General features: G+C 34.8%; 1 protein-coding gene across 1 annotated transcript; it reads left to right on the top strand.

Moving 5' to 3' along the window:
- Positions 1-7,092: 7,092 nt before the first annotated feature.
- Positions 7,093-13,684, top strand: LOC113750505. Its single transcript, XM_027294471.1, has 3 exons — positions 7,093-8,949; positions 8,997-10,892; positions 13,448-13,684. The coding sequence occupies exons 1-3, from the start codon at positions 7,093-7,095 to the stop codon at positions 13,682-13,684; spliced, it is 3,990 nt and encodes a 1,329-aa protein (XP_027150272.1).
- The last annotated feature ends 7,291 nt before the right edge of the window (positions 13,685-20,975 follow it).

Here is a 20,975-nt window from a genome sequence, read left to right as displayed (position 1 = left end):
GAACTTGACTTGTTGGGTCCTTAGCAACTGAAAAGGAGGATGACGAGTGTTTAGAAACTTTTGTAGTAACATTTTTTATTGATTTTGTAGTAACTATTTTGTAATAACATCATTTAATGTGCTTTTATAAATGGACTTCAAGTTATTCCCCATACAAAAAATACAAAAAAATTCAAAAAAAAACTACTATTTCTAGTTTATTTAGCCTTAGATTAATTGACAATAAAAAGTGGCATAAATTAGCTGTTGGACCAACTACAGTATCTGTGTTTTTGCATGCTCTGTTAGTTTTAACAGATTACTTATATAACAAAATTTATTTCAATGATGTTTGTTTGAAAGGCTTACTATATCCATCATGGATAATATCATTGTTAAGTTGTGATTTGCTCTAAATCTCCCTTGATAATTTAATTATACCAAACTAATTTAGAGTGGTGTTTAAACAAGATAATTCAAAATTAGGACTTCATAATAGAATATGTGTTGTGCTTGCAATCATCAAACTGCTTCACTTTTGATTGCTAAAATATTGTTTTATGTCTATAGGTCTAGAAAGCTAAAAATTTATAATGAGGGGGAGTAAAAACTCCTGCGATAGCTTGTGATTTGTTTCAAATCTCCATTGATATTTTAATTATACCAAAAAAATTTAGAATTTGGTTTAAACAAGATAATTCAAAGTTAGGACATCATGATAGAATTATCACGATATGCACAAGATTATACAAATCGATTTTGCTATGAAATATGATCCAAACAGTAATGCAAATAGGATCGCATATTGTAATTTTAACAAAATTTGATTTTCAGAATTCAAATATTAATGAACATGTTTATGCATATTCCTTCAAATTTATGTGTAAAATTAATTAGTTTAATCTCAATTACCTTTAATTTTCTCTTGTTGTTTGAGGTTATAGCACTTCATTTAAAAAATACATATCTGTAGTTTGAAAGATTCACAAATAGTCTAGAGTTCAAATTATTTTTTGGGACGTTAGGAAATATATCATAACTTGTTATATTTTTTGAGAAATTTTCTTTTTCTTATAGTTCATATAAAAATTTCAACTAACTATAACAGTAATAATGCCTCCACGACCAATGTCGTATTATTATCACATTACTTTTTAGTAAAAATTACAATGAATTGTTTGTTGGTATTTGTTGATTGGATTACCATTTTTTCATTCATAATAAGAACATTGTTCTGTTAATGATTTGTTGATTATTGGAACATGGAACATGCCTTCAAATGCTAAATGCTAAAATATGAAATCAGTATACATCATTTATTTGTTGCCTCTTCATTTATCGGATCTTTGTTATGTCAAATTTGATCTCCATTCTTACAAATTATTGGTTTGGTACTAACCAAACCTCTTTTTTACGAGATCAATAATTGAATTTTTTTAACATTGTATATAACTATTTTTCAGCTACTATTTCTAGTTTTTCTAACCCTAGATTTAATTGTTAGTAAAAAATGGGATATATTAGCAGTGGGGCCAACTTCAGTATTTGCTTTTTGCATGCTCTGCAAGTTTTAGCTGATCACCTATATAACAAAATTTATTTTAATGAAATTTGTTTAAAAGACTTGCTATACCTATCATGGATAATATCATTGTTAAGTTGTAATTTGTTTTAAATCTCCCTTGATATTTTAATTATACCGAATAATTTAAGAGTGGTGTTTAAACAAGATAATCCAAAGTTAAGACATCGTGATAGAATATATGTTCTTCTTACAATGGTCAAAGTGTTTCACTTTTGATCGTTAAAATATTGTTTTATGTCTATAGGTCTAGAAAGTTAGAAAGTTATAGTAAGAGGGAGAGAAAACTCCTGCTATTCGTTTCAAATAAAAGATTTCTAGAAATTGCTGAGAATTATTAATATATGCGTACGATTTTACATAGTACAACAGTTATCAAAGTTTTACTAAATACTTGAATATGTATTAAATGCTAAAAAAGTCTCAGCATACTTCTTTTATTTTTTGACTTTTATGTTCATTATGTCTTAGCGGTATTTAGAAATTTGGCAGAAATTTGAGAAAATTAAACATAAATTCCTATGAGTTAATATTTGCGTACAAACCAAGTCTATTTTCTTGAAGGCCGTGTTTGAATTCGTTTTTCAAATATTGCTTATGGTTGCTTTTCAACTACATTCTCTAAATTTTCTAATCTTAGATTTAGCTAATATTGAGAAGTTAGTTATACCAGCAATAGGGCAGCTGTTGTATTTGTAATTTTGCAAGCTTTACTTGTTTTAGTTCATCTCCTATATGACATAAATTATCTTAATAAAGTTGGCATAAAAATTTTGTTACATCTAGTGTAGACAATATAGTTGTAGAAACTGCTAGAAAGTACTGAGAATTATCAAGATATGCAGAAGATTCTACACATCAAATGCACTATGAAATATAATCCAAATAGTAATGCAAATATAATCATTTGGAGAAAATAATATGAGGCAACTAATGTGAACATAAAAAAAAATCACATTTTGACCATTTTAGAATAAGTGTATTGTGAGCTTAAATTGATAATATATGAACTTTAATATCAATTTGTGGATAAGCCAATCAATAAGCAATTAAAAGATCGCAATATAACAATAAGTAAATAAAAGGGAAAGAATTGCAAACCAATTAACTACACAGCTCCTCTTGAGCTTGTAGATTAATTCAAATAAGCTTCTTCAAATTGATGAATTACAATCACTCTTGCGTACAAAGGAAGGTTCACCTCCTCCTTGCCCCGAACACCACTCGGTCAAGCCAGGACGTTTTACTATCCCTCAGGACAACCCTCACAGAGCTACACTCATGAAAGATTCACTCACAAATGAAAAGCTTACAATGAACCTCACACCACTAAGACTACAAATCTTCTTTGATGAGTATTTTCTCACTAAAATCACTCTAGATCTTTTGTATCTTCAGTGTGCAAAAGTTGTTTGAAGTGTCTGACCAACCACTATTTATATAGGACCAAGAATGTGCCTCATTAATGCTTCCAACGGATAGAAAGTAGCTGAACAGTCAACTAGCCGTTGGTAGTGTCGGACGTCCGATAGCCCTGTTTTATGCGTCCGACAGCAGGCAGTGAGTTTCAGAGATTTTTTTCAATTCTTTCGGACGTCCGGTGCAAGCTCTTTGTGCGTCCGACAGCAAACAAACAGATTTGAGAAATTATCTTGTTTCTATCGGACGTCCGGTAGAGACATATTCAGCGTCCGATAGTTTCGTCGATTTCGAAGGACCCTATCGGACGTCCGAAGCATGCGTCCGAAGTTGTGCAATGATTATCGGACGTCCGATCCTGACTTCTTGAGCGTCCGACAGCTTCAGCATACTTTGTCATCTTTCAATTGTACTTGATCTTTGGAACTAATTTGCTTCATAACTGAATAGATCTTTTAAGAGACATTAGTAACATCCATTTGTTTTGTAAACATCAAAAGATAGGGATCAAGATCAACAGTAATTTTAACAAAATTTGATATTCAGAATTAGTATATATTAATGAACATTTTTTATGCATATTCCTTCAACTTATTTGTAAAATTAATTAATTTAATCTCAATTACCTTTACGTTTGTCTTGTTGCTTGATGTTATAGCACTTCACTCAATAAATACACATGTGCTGCCTGAAAGGTTCACAAAAGGTTCAGAAAGTCAAATTATTTTTTGGGACATAAGCGAATATGTCACAATTTGTTATATTTTTTCAGAGCTTTTTTTTCCCCATTGTTTACGTAAAAAAGTTGAATAAGTATATCAGTAATAGTGCCTCCACGACCAATGTCGTCCTATTATCACATCCTTTTTAGGTAAATATTACTACGAATTGGCAGTTGGTATTTTTTGAGTGAATTTCCTTTTCTTTATTTGATAATTGAAAGATTGTTCTATTAGTGATTTGTTGATTATTGGAACATGTCTTTAAATGCTAAAAAATGAAATCAGTATACATTTTTTTATTTTTTGCCTCTTCGCTTATTGGATCTCTATCATGTCTAAGAATTTGAAGAAATTTTGAGAAAATTTGATCCCAAGTCTTATGAATTTGATCCCGAGCCTCTTTTTCATGAGATCAATAATTGAATTTATTTTTTCGACATTATATATGACTATATTTCAACTATTATTTCTAATTTTTCTACCCTTAGATTTTATTGACAATAAAAAGTGGGATATATTAATTGTAAGGTCAACTATAGTATTTGTATTTTTGTATGCTCTGATAGTTTTGATTGATCTCTTATATAACAAATTTCATTTTAATAAAATTTGTTTAAAAGGCTTGCTATATCAATCATGGACAATATCATTGTTAGGCTGTGATTTGATTTAAATCTCCATTGATATTTTAATTATGCCAAACAACCTTAGAGTAGTGTTTAAACAAATAATCCAAAGTTAGGACATTATGATAGAATATATGTTCTGCATGCAACGGTCAAACTATTTCACTTTTGATCATTTTAATATTGGTGTATGTCCATAGGTCTGGAAAGTTAATTTTAATTTGAGAATTGTAATTTTTATAAAATTTAATATTTTGATTTAGAATATTAATGAACGTTTTTATGCATATTCTTTCAAGTTATTTGTAAAATTAATTAGCTTAATCTCAATTACATTTAACTTTCTCTTGTTGCTCATCATTATATCACTTTACTCAAAAAATAATGATGTACATCTTGAAAGCTTCACAAAAAATCTAGAGATTCAAATTTCTACTAAAAATTTTTCTTTTCCTTTTCGTTTCGTTGTTTCTGGTTATAGGATTTTTTAAAAATATATATATATATATATAGTCAGTTGAAAATTTCACAAGAAACCCGACGATTCAAATTGCTTGTTGGGATCTTGGTGAATCTGTAATACTCTATTACTTTTTTTTAAATTCTTCTTGTTCTCATTGTCCGTCTAAAAACTTATGCTAGGCATATCAATAATGATGGTTACGCGATCAATGTCATCTTGCTATCACATTCTTTTCGAGGTAACTATTTATATGACTTACTGATGGCATTTGCTGATTGTATTTTTTTTCTTCTTATGGCAATTAAAAATTTTTTCAACTGGTGGGTTGGAGATAGTTCATAAAAGATTTGCTGAATACTTGAACATGACTTGAATAATTGTTACATTATAACCTACTTCAAATCTCTCGATATTTTTATTATCCTAAACAACTTCAGAGTAACGTCCATGCAAAATAATTTTAAGTTAGTACAACATCACTACGTATACATTCTACTTGCATTGATCAAAACTATTTAGCTATTTATTGTTGAAATATAGTTCTAAGTTTATAGGTTCATGAGAGATTTTAACTTTTGATATTTTATGATTATATTTTTGAAGGAACATAGGCTGTAGGTTCAAGCAATTGAGCAATTAGACATTGGGGTGTTGTTAGCCTCTAGGTTTTTCTCCGACATACTAGGAAACCCTTGCGGCTAGGTTTTGTTTTGATCCAGATGACGGCTGCGGCGGCGAAGCCGCCGGAGCGTGGCGGCCAGATTGTGGCCCCTTCGTTTGCGGCAGTAGTTGGCCGTTCCAATGATGTGATTGGGGTAACGCTGGGTGTTGTCTCAACATTCAGAGGTGAGCCTTCTCTTCGTATCTCTCGCCAGGAGATTGAGAGTTTGGCTGCTCCCTTCCACCAGGCTCTGGTAGGGAGATTCAGTGCGGGCAGGCCCTCCATGGAGGCCATACGAAAATTCTTTGTGACGCTGGGGCTCAAAGGACATTGCTCAGTGGGCCTCCTGGACGAGAAGCACGTTCTGATTAGACCAGTGGTGGACGATGATTATACTCGCTTGTTTGCTCGCAGGGTCTGGTTCATAGGTAAGTCACCAATGTCGATTTCGAAGTGGAGCATCGACTTCAGGTCTGGCCAAGAGCTTTCAATTGCTCCAGTTTGGGTAAGTTTCCCAGGTCTGCCTATTCCCTTTTTCCAAAGGAATCAGTTGATGCAGTTAGCCTCTACGTTGGGGCACCCCCTCAAGTTGGATGCGGCAACCGGTGATCTTCGTCGGCCCTCTGCAGCGCGAGTGTTGGTAGAGGTAGATATCTCTTTGCCTCTTGCTAAACGCGTTTGGATAGGAGATGAGGAATATGGATTTTGGCAGCCCGTGGACTTTGAAAACATTCCTCCTTACTGCTCTTTCTATTCCAAGTTCGGTCATCAGCAGGACAGTTGTTTTCGGAGGGATCCTTCCCTGCGGCCTGTGAAGGTGGGGCGGGCTTCCTTGAAACTTCAAGAGGTTTCTGCGCCTGTCACGAGTTTGGATAAGGGTAAAGCTAAGCAGGGTGAGCCTGGTATACCTGCAGCGTCGTCAGGTAGTGTTGGGGAAGAGGTAGCTGGGCTGTCTGCTCCAGTCCAGAAGCAGCTGCTGCTCCAGGGAGCGGTATTGGAGGTGCCGGTGGAAGCAGCGGCTGGGCAGCAGATTGGGGAGGTCGAAGTGGAGGTTGATACTACTTCTGACCCTGTGAAGGTTTTGGAGGATGAGGGGATGGAGCAGGATATGGGGCAGGCGCCCACAGTTGTGGATGATGCGCATCAAGATGTCGGTTGTGGAGGAGTGCAGGACGTGGGGATGCAGCAGGAGCAGCAGGGTGATGTAGAACTGGGTGGTAGTTTGGAGATTATCCTCCCGCATGCTGCTGAGGTGCGAGGGGATGGTGTGGAGGGGAGCAAACCAGATGATGTTGAGGCGCGATCTGTTGCCCTTGTGGGAGATCAGACGGTGATGTCCAGCAGTGACGAGGAGGCCCTTTCAGTGGGCTCCTTATCCCCACGATTTTCTATGGAGCTGGTGCGAATCCAGGATGCAACCATAGTGTCAACAGCTGGAGTTATTGACAATTCGGTGGCGGCTTTGAGGAACAAACAAAAAGGTAATCGTGCACATTTTCCCTCTGACAGGCAATTACGTTCTAAATTGATAAATTCGCAGAATTCCCTTCCTACTTTGTCCAATGATTAAAGGTATATTTTGGAATGTTCGGGGCATTTCTAAAGCTCCGAAATTGAGAAGGATTAAAAAATTGATTCGAATGAACAATCTCCAATTTTTGGCTTTTTGTGAACCTTGGTTGGAGGTTGATAAAGTTGAACAGTATAGACACAAATTAGGTTTTCATGGAGTGGTGCATAATGTGGTGGGTTCAATCTGGGTTTTCTTCCAAGAGCCTTTTTCTGGCTTGGTGGTTGGAGAGAGCCCCCAGCATGTGTCAGTGCGATTTTCTCACGATCATGTGCCGGGCTCCCACCTTGTTGTCTCCTTTGTGCATGCGCGATGTACACCTGTGGAGAGGTGTGAGCTATGGGAGGGTTTAATGCGGGATAACCCGGGTTCCGCTGCATGGCTTGTGGGTGGGGATTTCAATGTAATTTTAGATGCTGGGGAGAAGAAAGGGGGTCGGGCTTTTACTCCTGGTGAAGCTATGGAGTTTAGACAGTTTATTAATGAGGCTAATCTCATGGATGCCGGTTTTTCTGGGGCTCAGTTTACCTGGTGTAACAATAGACATGGCAGGGCAAGAATCTGGAAAAGATTGGATCGGGTTTTGGTGAATGAAGGTTATTCTGACACTGGGATGTCATTGGCGGTGTCGCACCTAGCCCGGGAGTCATCAGACCATGCTCCGCTCCTTCTTTCAGTGTCAACCAGATTGGATACTAAGCCGAGGTCGTTCAGGTTCCTTAATGTCTGGACGAGGCACGAGGACTTCTTGCCTATGGTTCAGGATTCTTGGGAGCAACCGTGCGTTGGACCCCCTTTGCAAGTTCTCTGTTGCAAATTAAAGCGGTTGAGGGGTACTATACGGGATTGGAGTAGGAGGGTTTTTGGGGATATTTTTCAGACAGTTAGGCAAAAGGAAGAGGAGGTGCGGTTGGCAGAGGTCCGTGTAGAAAGCGATGATTCAGATGCTGCTAGGGTGCATTTACATCTTGCCAAAGGCCAGTTGCGAGCGGCCTTGAGAGTGGAGGAGTTGTTTTGGAAGCAGAAGGCTCGGGTTAGGTGGCTTCAGGAGGGCGATCGAAATACAAGGTTCTTTCATTCTGTCGTCAAAAATAGAAGGGTACGTTCGATCATTCACAGGATTAGAAATGGGCAAGGGGAGTGGGTGGAGTCGGATGATGGGATTGGAGCAGAGGCGATACGGTATTTCGAGGGGTTGTTTACGGATCAGCGTCCAGCATCTTCTTCTGAGTTGCTTCAGCATATCCCAACAATTTTGACTGATGAGGAGAATGATTTGTTGGAGCAGTTTCCCTCTGCGGTGGAGATTCGAAATGCGGTTTTTGCGATGGATGGGGAGAGTGCACCGGGACCGGATGGATATACGGGTAAGTTCTTTACGGTTGCTTGGTCAGTTGTCGGTGCGGATGTTGTTAGCGCAGTGTGTAGTTTTTTCTGTGGGGCGGAGTTGCCTCGGGCTATTACAGCGACCTCCATTGCACTCATTCCTAAGGTTGGGCACCCACAGGATTTTTCTCAGTTTCGCCCGATTAGCTTGTGTAACTTTGTTAACAAGTTGATTTCGCGAATTTTGGCGGATCGCTTGGCCCGAATCCTTCCAAGGATTATTTCCCCACAGCAGAGTGGTTTTGTTCGGGGGCGGCTTATATCGGATAATTTCTTGCTGGCTCAAGAGTTGCTCTCTAATATAGGGAGGACCTCCAGAAATGCCGATGTAGCTCTGAAATTAGATATGTCAAAGGCTTATGACCGTGTTTCCTGGTTTTTTTTGACAATGGTTTTGAGGAGATTTGGTTTTAGGGAGCAATGGATTGATAGGATTTGGAGATTGGTCTCGAATGTTTGGTTTTCGGTCCTAATCAACGGGGCCAGTGTGGGTTTCTTTAAGTCTACGCGAGGGCTTCGTCAAGGGGACCGTTATCCCCAGGTTTGTTTATTATTGGCGCTGAGGTGCTGTCCCGCTCTTTGAACCAGTTAGTGGAGCATCGGGAGTTCAAGTGCTTTTCAGTTCCGCGGGGCTGTCCTATGATCACGCATCTCAGTTATGCAGATGACGTCCTGGTTTTTTCAGGTGCTTCATCCGCTTCGCTGAGATGTGTTATGCAGATTATTGGAAAATATGAAGCAGTTTCGGGGCAGGAGATTAATGTTCAAAAGAGTGGGTTCATGGTGCATGCTAAACTGCCTAGTCAGTGTGTGGCAAGGATTCGACGGGTAACTGGATTTGGTCTGAAGTCGTTTCCCGTGCGTTACTTGGGGTGTCCGCTTTTTGTGGGGCGCCGGAAGTGTCTATACTTCATGGAGCTGGTACAGTCAGTTATTTCTAAAGTTTCTTCATGGCGGTCCAGATTTCTATCCAATGGGGGTCGGATTGTACTCATCAAACACGTGCTTTCAGCAATCCCAACTCATTTATTGGCAGCCTCATGCCCTCCAAAGGGAGTTCTAGCTTTAGTTGAACGGGCTATGGCAAATTTTCTCTGGGGGGAGCGGGAAGGTGGCCTCCGACATCATTGGATTAAGTGGGCAGACCTGTGTGCCGACCCGTCACAGGGCGGGGTTGGTGTTCGATCGCTTCTGGATGTTCATACAGCATTCTCATTCAAATTGTGGTGGCGTTTCCGTACGGGAGAGTGTTTATGGGCGACATTTATGAGAGCCAAGTATTGTCGGCAGAGTCATCCGTGCATGGTAGCGGCGGGTCAGGGCAGTTCATATATGTGGAGGCGTTTGCTTCAGATTCGTGAGGTGGCGGAGCAAAATCTTTGGTGGGAGATGCTGTCGGGACAGTGTAATTTCTGGTTCGACAATTGGATGGGTTCTGGTCCTCTGTGTCAACGGTTACAAAATGTTTCTGATCACTTAGTTAGGGATTTCGTATTGAATGGAAGGTGGAATCAACAGTTGCTACGGCTTTGGGTTCCTGATGACATAGTATCAGAGATAATTACTAAAGTTGCCCCAGTGGGATCCGCGGATGATCGTGCGGTGTGGGCCTTGACAGAGTCAGGAGATTTCTCCATTGCTTCCACATACGTGCTGCTTGGTAGTCAGACCCCCTCATCTTTCATGTTTGATAGGGTTTGGCACCCTGTAATTCCAATCAAGATATCATTCTTCATGGTAAGATTGCTGCGGGATCGTTTACCGTTGGCATCGTCCCTAGGAAGGTTGCAAGTCTATGGCCCTTCCAAGTGTTTTTGCTGCTTGGCCTCGCAATCTGAGTCGTTGGATCATGTCTTTGCGGAAGGTGAGTTAGCTCTTTTTCTGTGGACCTTTTTTGGGAATAGCGCTGGAGTGAGTTATAGAGGTATGGGGGTGCGGTCGCGTTTGGCGGCTTGGTGGTGCCAACCGGTTCGGCACTCTCGTCTGGAATCATTACATTCGGTTTTGCCTTGCATTATTTGTTGGCATATTTGGTTGGCACGGAATCTTGCAAATTTTGAAGGGCAGCTCCTGCGTCGACAGACCATTTGTGACCGTATCTTGGCAGATGTCGTAGGGCTATTTTCCAAGAAGTTTGCAGGTGAGTTTTTTGGGGTTGGCTCCTGGTCGACGGTCCTCTCCATCTTCTCTGGGTGGAGGCCTCGGTATTCCCATAGAGTGGTTTGTTGGGAATTTCCAGTCCAGGGAGCCTTCAAGTTAAATGCGGATGGGTGCTCGCTTGGCAACCCGGGCGTTAGTGGCGGGGGTGGTGTGCTTAGGGACTCGTCTGGTGCTTTGTTGTTTGGCTTTTCTGTTCCGTTTGGGGAACTTACATGTCTGCAAGCGGAGATAAAGGCTTTGGTGTTTGGGGTGCAACAATGCCGTCTTCGGGGTTTCTCGCGGATTCGGGTGGAGGTGGATTCTCTTGTGTTAGTCAACCTCCTGGTAAGACAATTCAGGTGTCCGTGGTCAGTTCGGTCGGATCTGGAATCGTTACGGGCTGTCCAAGGGTTGGAGTGGACGGTGGGGCATTGTTATCGGGAAATGAATCAAGTGGCGGATGCCTTAGCCAAGGTTGGGGCACATTCTGAGGGTATTATTTTGTATACGACACAGTCTGAGTTGCCAAGGGTGGCAAGGGGGGCCTTAGGTTTAGATAGGTCGCAGATTCCTGCGATTCGTACTCGAGCTATTTCTCACTGAAGCCTGTATATTTTGATTTTCTTGATTCTAATAAAATCGGAGTTTAAAAAAAAAAAAAAAAAAAAAAAAAAAAGGTTCATGAAGTTAAAAAATTATGGCAACAGTGTGCAGGACTCTTAGTTTCATGTAAAAGAATTCTAGAAGTCACTAAGGATTATTAGGATATGCATAAGGTTGTACTACCGATTTCGCTTTGGAATATGATTTAAAGAGTAATGAAACATGATCATTTGGAGAAGCCAATATGAGGCAAATGATATAGAAATAAAGAATAATATTCTATCCCTTTTGAATTAAGTGTACTGTGAAGTTGAAATTGATGATATATGGACTTTCATATTAATTTGAAAATTTTGTATTTAACTAAATTTGATATGGTAAATTATAATATTGATAAACTTACTTTTCAAATATTTTCAACCAGTTGTAAAACTAATGTAGTAACCTTTCTTTATGTTGATTGTGATTAGAGAGCTTTACTGAAAAAATGTAGATGCAAAGACTAAAAATTTCACAATAAATCCAAAGATTTAAATTGCTTATTGAAATTTTTACAAATTTGTAGAGATCTGTTATGTTTTTTAAAACATTTCTTTTTTTCATGATCATCATAAAAATTTATGTTAAATGCATCAGTAATGATGCGTGACCGATCAATATCATATTGTTATCATATTCTCTGTTGTCATAACTATCAATATAAATTGTTTTAAAATGCAAAAAAAAAATCGACATACTTCTTTTATATTTTTTTACTCTTATATTTATTATGATTTAGCGGTGTTTGGAAATTTAACAGAACCTTTGAGAAAATTTAATCCAAATCCCATGAGTTAACATTTGAATACAAAACAAGACTCTCTTTCATAGAGCCTGTGTTTAAATTCATTTTTTAAAATTTGCGTATAGTTGTCTTTCAACTACCATCTCTAAATTCTCTAGTACTAGATTTAACTAATTTTGAGAAACCTCTCATTCCATCGGTGTAGATATATTAGTTGTGGGACCAAATACAGTATTTATATTTTTGCATGCTCTGCTAGTTTTAGTTGATCAATTATAAAACAAAATTCATTTTACTGAAATTTGTTTAAAAGGCTTGTTATATCCATCATGGACAATATCATTGTTAGGTTGTGATTTATTTTAAATCTCTCTTGATATTTTAACTACCCAAAACAACTTTAGAGTGAAGTTTAAACAAAATAATCCAAACTTAGGATAACCTGACAGAATATATATTCTGCTTGCATGCTCTACTTGTTTTAACTCATCTTTTATATAACATAAATCATCTCAATAAAGTTGGTTTCAAAAAAGTTGTTGAATCCAGCATAGACAATATCATTATTAAGTTGTGAAACTGTTGAGAACTATTGAGATATGTACAAGATTATACACATTGATTTCGCTGTGAAATCTGATCCAGATGGTAATTCAAATAGAATCACTTGGAAAAAGCAATATGAGGCGATTGATGCGAACATATAAAAATCATGTTCTATTTTGATAAAGTTCATAGGGATATCATGTTCTATCCATTTTAGACTAAGTGTATTGTGAGGTTGAAATTGATAATATATGAACTTTAATATCAATTTGTGGATTATAAACAAAATATGATATTCAGAATTAGAATATTAATGAACCTTTTTTTATGCATATTCCTTCAACTTGTTTATAAAATTAATTAGTTTAATCTCAATTACCTTTAACTCTCTTTTGTTGCTCGAGATTATAGTAGTTCACTCAAAAAAATATGCATGTGCAGCCTGAAAGGCTCACAAAATGTCTAGAAATTCAAAATATTTCTTGGGACATTAGTGAATATGTCACAATTTTTTATATTTGTTGAGAACATTTCTTTTTCTCACAGTTTATGTAAAAATTTCGGCAAAGCATATAAGTAATAGTGCCTCCACGACCAATGTCATCTTATTATCATATTCTTTTTTAGATAAATATTACTATGAATTGCTAGTTAGCATTTGTTGATTGGATTTCTTTTTCTTCATTTAATAATTGGAAGATTATTCTGTTAATGATTTGTTCATTATTGGAACGTGTCTTCAAATACTAAAAAATGAAATCAACATAAATTTTTTATTTTTTGCCTCTTCGTTTATTGGATCTTTATCATGTTAAAGAACTTAGAGAAAATTTGATCCCAATTCTTATGAATTATTGGTTTGGTACAAACCTAACCTCATTTTCATGACATCAATAATTGAACTTTTTTTAACAAAGTATATGACTGTTTTTCAACTACTACTGATTATGTAGTAAAAGCTGAACAGGTTGTGTCTGTGATTGCTATTAACATTGAGCAACTTCAAGTTTTAGAGTTAAGAGTTGAAGGACGTCGAATTGGAATGGGGTTTGCAAAACATGGTTTGACTGCAATTCCTGAACGACTCGCAACATTGGAAGTGTTAGAAGACGACATTGATGCGGTGTCCCATGTCGTGTTTCGCGCAACCCCTCCTACTGATTATTTGTGCCTTAGAGATGAACTTGACTTGTTGGGTCCTTAGCAACTGAAAAGGAGGATGACGAGTGTTTAGAAACTTTTGTAGTAACATTTTTTATTGATTTTGTAGTAACTATTTTGTAGTAACATCATTTAATGTGCTTTTATAAATGGACTTCAAGTTATTCCCCATACAAAAAATACAAAAAAATTCAAAAAAAAACTACTATTTCTAGTTTATTTAGCCTTAGATTAATTGACAATAAAAAGTGGCATAAATTAGCTGTTGGACCAACTACAGTATCTGTGTTTTTGCATGCTCTGTTAGTTTTAACAGATTACTTATATAACAAAATTTATTTCAATGATGTTTGTTTGAAAGGCTTACTATATCCATCATGGATAATATCATTGTTAAGTTGTGATTTGCTCTAAATCTCCCTTGATAATTTAATTATACCAAACTAATTTAGAGTGGTGTTTAAACAAGATAATTCAAAATTAGGACTTCATAATAGAATATGTGTTGTGCTTGCAATCATCAAACTGCTTCACTTTTGATTGCTAAAATATTGTTTTATGTCTATAGGTCTAGAAAGCTAAAAATTTATAATGAGGGGGAGTAAAAACTCCTGCGATAGCTTGTGATTTGTTTCAAATCTCCATTGATATTTTAATTATACCAAAAAATTTTAGAATTTGGTTTAAACAAGATAATTCAAAGTTAGGACATCATGATAGAATTATCACGATATGCACAAGATTATACAAATCGATTTTGCTATGAAATATGATCCAAACAGTAATGCAAATAGGATCGCATATTGTAATTTTAACAAAATTTGATTTTCAGAATTCAAATATTAATGAACATGTTTATGCATATTCCTTCAAATTTATGTGTAAAATTAATTAGTTTAATCTCAATTACCTTTAATTTTCTCTTGTTGTTTGAGGTTATAGCACTTCATTTAAAAAATACATATCTGTGGTTTGAAAGATTCACAAATAGTCTAGAGTTCAAATTATTTTTTGGGACGTTAGGAAATATATCATAACTTGTTATATTTTTTGAGAAATTTTCTTTTTCTTATAGTTCATATAAAAATTTCAACTAACTATAACAGTAATAATGCCTCCACGACCAATGTCGTATTATTATCACATTACTTTTTAGTAAAAATTACAATGAATTGTTTGTTGGTATTTGTTGATTGGATTACCATTTTTTCATTCATAATAAGAACATTGTTCTGTTAATGATTTGTTGATTATTGGAACATGGAACATGCCTTCAAATGCTAAATGCTAAAATATGAAATCAGTATACATCATTTATTTGTTGCCTCTTCATTTATCGGATCTTTGTTATGTCAAATTTGGTCTCCATTCTTACAAATTATTGGTTTGGTACTAACCAAACCTCTTTTTTACGAGATCAATAATTGAATTTTTTTAACATTGTATATAACTATTTTTCAGCTACTATTTCTAGTTTTTCTAACCCTAGATTTAATTGTTAGTAAAAAATGGGATATATTAGCAGTGGGGCCAACTTCAGTATTTGCTTTTTTGCATGCTCTGCAAGTTTTAGCTGATCACCTATATAACAAAATTTATTTTAATGAAATTTGTTTAAAAGACTTGCTATACCTATCATGGATAATATCATTGTTAAGTTGTAATTTGTTTTAAATCTCCCTTGATATTTTAATTATACCGAATAATTTAAGAGTGGTGTTTAAACAAGATAATCCAAAGTTAAGACATCGTGATAGAATATATGTTCTTCTTACAATGGTCAAAGTGTTTCACTTTTGATCGTTAAAATATTGTTTTATGTCTATAGGTCTAGAAAGTTAGAAAGTTATAGTAAGAGGGAGAGAAAACTCCTGCTATTCGTTTCAAATAAAAGATTTCTAGAAATTGCTGAGAATTATTAATATATGCGTACGATTTTACATAGTACAACAGTTATCAAAGTTTTACTAAATACTTGAATATGTATTAAATGCTAAAAAAGTCTCAGCATACTTCTTTTATTTTTTGACTTTTATGTTCATTATGTCTTAGCGGTATTTAGAAATTTGGCAGAAATTTGAGAAAATTAAACATAAATTCCTATGAGTTAATATTTGCGTACAAACCAAGTCTATTTTCTTGAAGGCCGTGTTTGAATTCGTTTTTCAAATATTGCTTATGGTTGCTTTTCAACTACCTTCTCTAAATTTTCTAATCTTAGATTTAGCTAATATTGAGAAGTTAGTTATACCAGCAATAGGGCAGCTGTTGTATTTGTAATTTTGCAAGCTTTACTTGTTTTAGTTCATCTCCTATATGACATAAATTATCTTAATAAAGTTGGCATAAAAATTTTGTTACATCTAGTGTAGACAATATAGTTGTAGAAACTGCTAGAAAGTACTGAGAATTATCAAGATATGCAGAAGATTCTACACATCAAATGCACTATGAAATATAATCCAAATAGTAATGCAAATATAATCATTTGGAGAAAATAATATGAGGCAACTAATGTGAACATAAAAAAAAATCACATTTTGACCATTTTAGAATAAGTGTATTGTGAGCTTAAATTGATAATATATGAACTTTAATATCAATTTGTGGATAAGCCAATCAATAAGCAATTAAAAGATCGCAATATAACAATAAGTAAATAAAAGGGAAAGAATTGCAAACCAATTAACTACACAGCTCCTCTTGAGCTTGTAGATTAATTCAAATAAGCTTCTTCAAATTGATGAATTACAATCACTCTTGCGTACAAAGGAAGGTTCACCTCCTCCTTGCCCCGAACACCACTCGGTCAAGCCAGGACGTTTTACTATCCCTCAGGACAACCCTCACAGAGCTACACTCATGAAAGATTCACTCACAAATGAAAAGCTTACAATGAACCTCACACCACTAAGACTACAAATCTTCTTTGATGAGTATTTTCTCACTAAAATCACTCAAGATCTTTTGTATCTTCAGTGTGCAAAAGTTGTTTGAAGTGTCTGACCAACCACTATTTATATAGGACCAAGAAAGTGCCTCATTAATGCTTCCAACGGATAGAAAGTAGCTGAACAGTCAACTAGCCGTTGGTAGTGTCGGACGTCCGATAGCCCTGTTTTATGCGTCCGACAGCAGGCAGTGAGTTTCAGAGATTTTCTTCAATTCTTTCGGACGTCCGGTGCAAGCTCTTTGTGCGTCCGACAACAAACAAACAGATTTGAGAAATTATCTTGTTTCTATCGGACGTCCGGTAGAGATATATTCAGCGTCCGATAGTTTCGTCGATTTCGAAGGACCCTATCGGACGTCCGAAGCATGCGTCCGAAGTTGTGCAATGATTATCGGACGTCCGATCCTGACTTCTTGAGCGTCCGACAGCTTCAGCATACTTTGTCATCTTTCAATTGTACTTGATCTTTGGAACTAATTTGCTTCATAACTGAATAGATCTTTTAAGAGACATTAGTAACATCCATTTGTTTTGTAAACATCAAAAGATAGGGATCAAGATCAACAGTAATTTTAACAAAATTTGATATTCAGAATTAGTATATATTAATGAACATTTTTTATGCATATTCCTTCAACTTATTTGTAAAATTAATTAATTTAATCTCGATTACCTTTACGTTTGTCTTGTTGCTTGATGTTATAGCACTTCACTCAATAAATACACATGTGCTGCCTGAAAGGTTCACAAAAGGTTCAGAAAGTCAAATTATTTTTTGGGACATAAGCGAATATGTCACAATTTGTTATATTTTTCAGAGCTTTTTTTCCCCATTGTTTACGTAAAAAAGTTGAATAAGTATATCAGTAATAGTGCCTCCACGACCAATGTCGTCCTATTATCACATCCTTTTTAGGTAAATATTACTATGAATTGGCAGTTGGTATTTTTTGAGTGAATTTCCTTTTCTTTATTTGATAATTGAAAGATTGTTCTATTAGTGATTTGTTGATTATTGGAACATGTCTTTAAATGCTAAAAAATGAAATCAGTATACATTTTTTTATTTTTTGCCTCTTCGCTTATTGGATCTCTATCATGTCTAAGAATTTGAAGAAATTTTGAGAAAATTTGATCCCAAGTCTTATGAATTTGATCCCGAGCCTCTTTTTCATGAGATCAATAATTGAATTTATTTTTTCGACATTATATATGACTATATTTCAACTATTATTTCTAATTTTTCTACCCTTAGATTTTATTGACAATAAAAAGTGGGATATATTAATTGTAGGGTCAACTATAGTATTTGTATTTTTGTATGCTCTGATAGTTTTGATTGATCTCTTATATAACAAATTTCATTTTAATAAAATTTGTTTAAAAGGCTTGCTATATCAATCATGGACAATATCATTGTTAGGCTGTGATTTGATTTAAATCTCCATTGATATTTTAATTATGCCAAACAACCTTAGAGTAGTGTTTAAACAAATAATCCAAAGTTAGGACATTATGATAGAATATATGTTCTGCATGCAACGGTCAAACTATTTCACTTTTGATCATTTTAATATTGGTGTATGTCCATAGGTCTGGAAAGTTAATTTTAATTTGAGAATTGTAATTTTTATAAAATTTAATATTTTGATTTAGAATATTAATGAACGTTTTTATGCATATTCTTTCAAGTTATTTGTAAAATTAATTAGCTTAATCTCAATTACATTTAACTTTCTCTTGTTGCTCATCATTATATCACTTTACTCAAAAAATAATGATGTACATCTTGAAAGCTTCACAAAAAATCTAGAGATTCAAATTTCTACTAAAAATTTTTCTTTTCCTTTTCGTTTCGTTGTTTCTGGTTATAGGATTTTTTAAAAATATATATATATATATATAGTCAGTTGAAAATTTCACAAGAAACCCGACGATTCAAATTGCTTGTTGGGATCTTGGTGAATCTGTAATACTCTATTACTTTTTTTTAAATTCTTCTTGTTCTCATTGTCCGTCTAAAAACTTATGCTAGGCATATCAATAATGATGGTTACGCGATCAATGTCATCTTGCTATCACATTCTTTTCGAGGTAACTATTTATATGACTTACTGATGGCATTTGCTGATTGTATTTTTTTTCTTCTTATGGCAATTAAAAATTTTTTCAACTGGTGGGTTGGAGATAGTTCATAAAAGATTTGCTGAATACTTGAACATGACTTGAATAATTGTTACATTATAACCTACTTCAAATCTCTCGATATTTTTATTATCCTAAACAACTTCAGAGTAACGTCCATGCAAAATAATTTTAAGTTAGTACAACATCACTACGTATACATTCTACTTGCATTGATCAAAACTATTTAGCTATTTATTGTTGAAATATAGTTCTAAGTTCATAGGTTCATGAAGTTAAAAAATTATGGCAACAGTGTGCAGGACTCTTAGTTTCATGTAAAAAAATTCTAGAAGTCACTAAGGATTATTAGGATATGCATAAGGTTGTACTACCGATTTCGCTTTGGAATATGATTTAAAGAGTAATGAAACATGATCATTTGGAGAAGCCAATATGAGGCAAATGATATAGAAATAAAGAATAATATTCTATCCCTTTTGAATTAAGTGTACTGTGAAGTTGAAATTGATGATATATGGACTTTCATATTAATTTGAAAATTTTGTATTTAACTAAATTTGATATGGTAAATTATAATATTGATAAACTTACTTTTCAAATATTTTCAACCAGTTGTAAAACTAATGTAGTAACCTTTCTTTATGTTGATTGTGATTAGAGAGCTTTACTGAAAAAATGTAGATGCAAAGACTAAAAATTTCACAATAAATCCAAAGATTTAAATTGCTTATTGAAATTTTTACAAATTTGTAGAGATCTGTTATGTTTTTTAAAACATTTCTTTTTTTCATGATCATCATAAAAATTTATGTTAAATGCATCAGTAATGATGCGTGACCGATCAATATCATATTGTTATCATATTCTCTGTTGTCATAACTATCAATATAAATTGTTTTAAAATGCAAAAAAAAAATCGACATACTTCTTTTATATTTTTTTACTCTTATATTTATTATGATTTAGCGGTGTTTGGAAATTTAACAGAACCTTTGAGAAAATTTAATCCAAATCCCATGAGTTAACATTTAAATACAAAACAAGACTCTCTTTCATAGAGCCTGTGTTTAAATTCATTTTTTAAAATTTGCGTATAGTTGTCTTTCAACTACCATCTCTAAATTCTCTAGTACTAGATTTAACTAATTTTGAGAAACCTCTCATTCCATCGGTGTAGATATATTAGTTGTGGGACCAAATACAGTATTTATATTTTTGCATGCTCTGCTAGTTTTAGTTGATCAATTATAAAACAAAATTCATTTTACTGAAATTTGTTTAAAAGGCTTGTTATATCCATCATGGACAATATCATTGTTAGGTTGTGATTTATTTTAAATCTCTCTTGATATTTTAACTGTAGACACCAAATTTTGGTGTAATTTCATTTGCTGTTTATTTTTAATTTTTTCATTTTAGTTTTATTCGATTTTTAGTTTTAGTTTCTAGTTTTATTTTTATTTTTAAGCTGTTAGCATAGAATCTCTTGGAAAATGAATGAAAATGAGAAAGTGAAAAGAAAAGAGGAGAGAAAAAAAAAAAAGAAGAAAATTGCCCACAAAATATGTTTTATGTCTTCTAAATTCAATCTTTTGGCATTTTGTTTATTTTTGTTAAGTTATTTTGAAAAAGAAAAGAAAAAAAAAAGAGAAAAACGATGAAAATAGGAAATGGAAAAGAAATGGAAATTGCACTTTATTGTTCTAGTTTATTTTTCATCAAATGTTAATTATTTTGTTTTGGTTATTTCTTTTTATTATTATCAATTTTGTTTGTTTCAAAAAATCAAAAAATCAAAAAATCACAATTCTATTTCTGCCGAATCCATTTCCATTTTACATTCCAGCACCTTCCATCTCTATGCCGACTTATAACCACTAATGCACTCCACTATATCACACACTAGTATATCAACTACCATCCACCACAATATATTTCTTTTCAATGGCTTTTCAGCCGTGGGTGAGCAAGGCTTCCTGGGCCAACTTTAAAACAAAAACATCTCCATTCTCTACCTCGTGATCATCGACGAGAGCAAGAGAGGGAGAACTCCTCGGATTGAGCAGGAGAAAGGTGAAGAGAGAGCGAGCCGCGAGCTGTATTTCTGTTCTGTCCGAGGAAGTCAAGCGAGAGAGAGAGCAAGAGGCAGTCGAGTGAGCTACTGATCATCACCATCTTCACCAGTTCCAATCGAAACACCATAGCTTCAACCATCCGCAACCAGGACCAACAC

This window comes from Coffea eugenioides, chromosome 10, assembly GCF_003713205.1.
Source record: "Coffea eugenioides isolate CCC68of chromosome 10, Ceug_1.0, whole genome shotgun sequence".
Lineage (NCBI taxonomy): Eukaryota > Viridiplantae > Streptophyta > Magnoliopsida > Gentianales > Rubiaceae > Coffea > Coffea eugenioides.
Note: the sequence above shows the minus strand (reverse complement) of the source record. Positions and strands in the feature narration are given on the sequence as shown.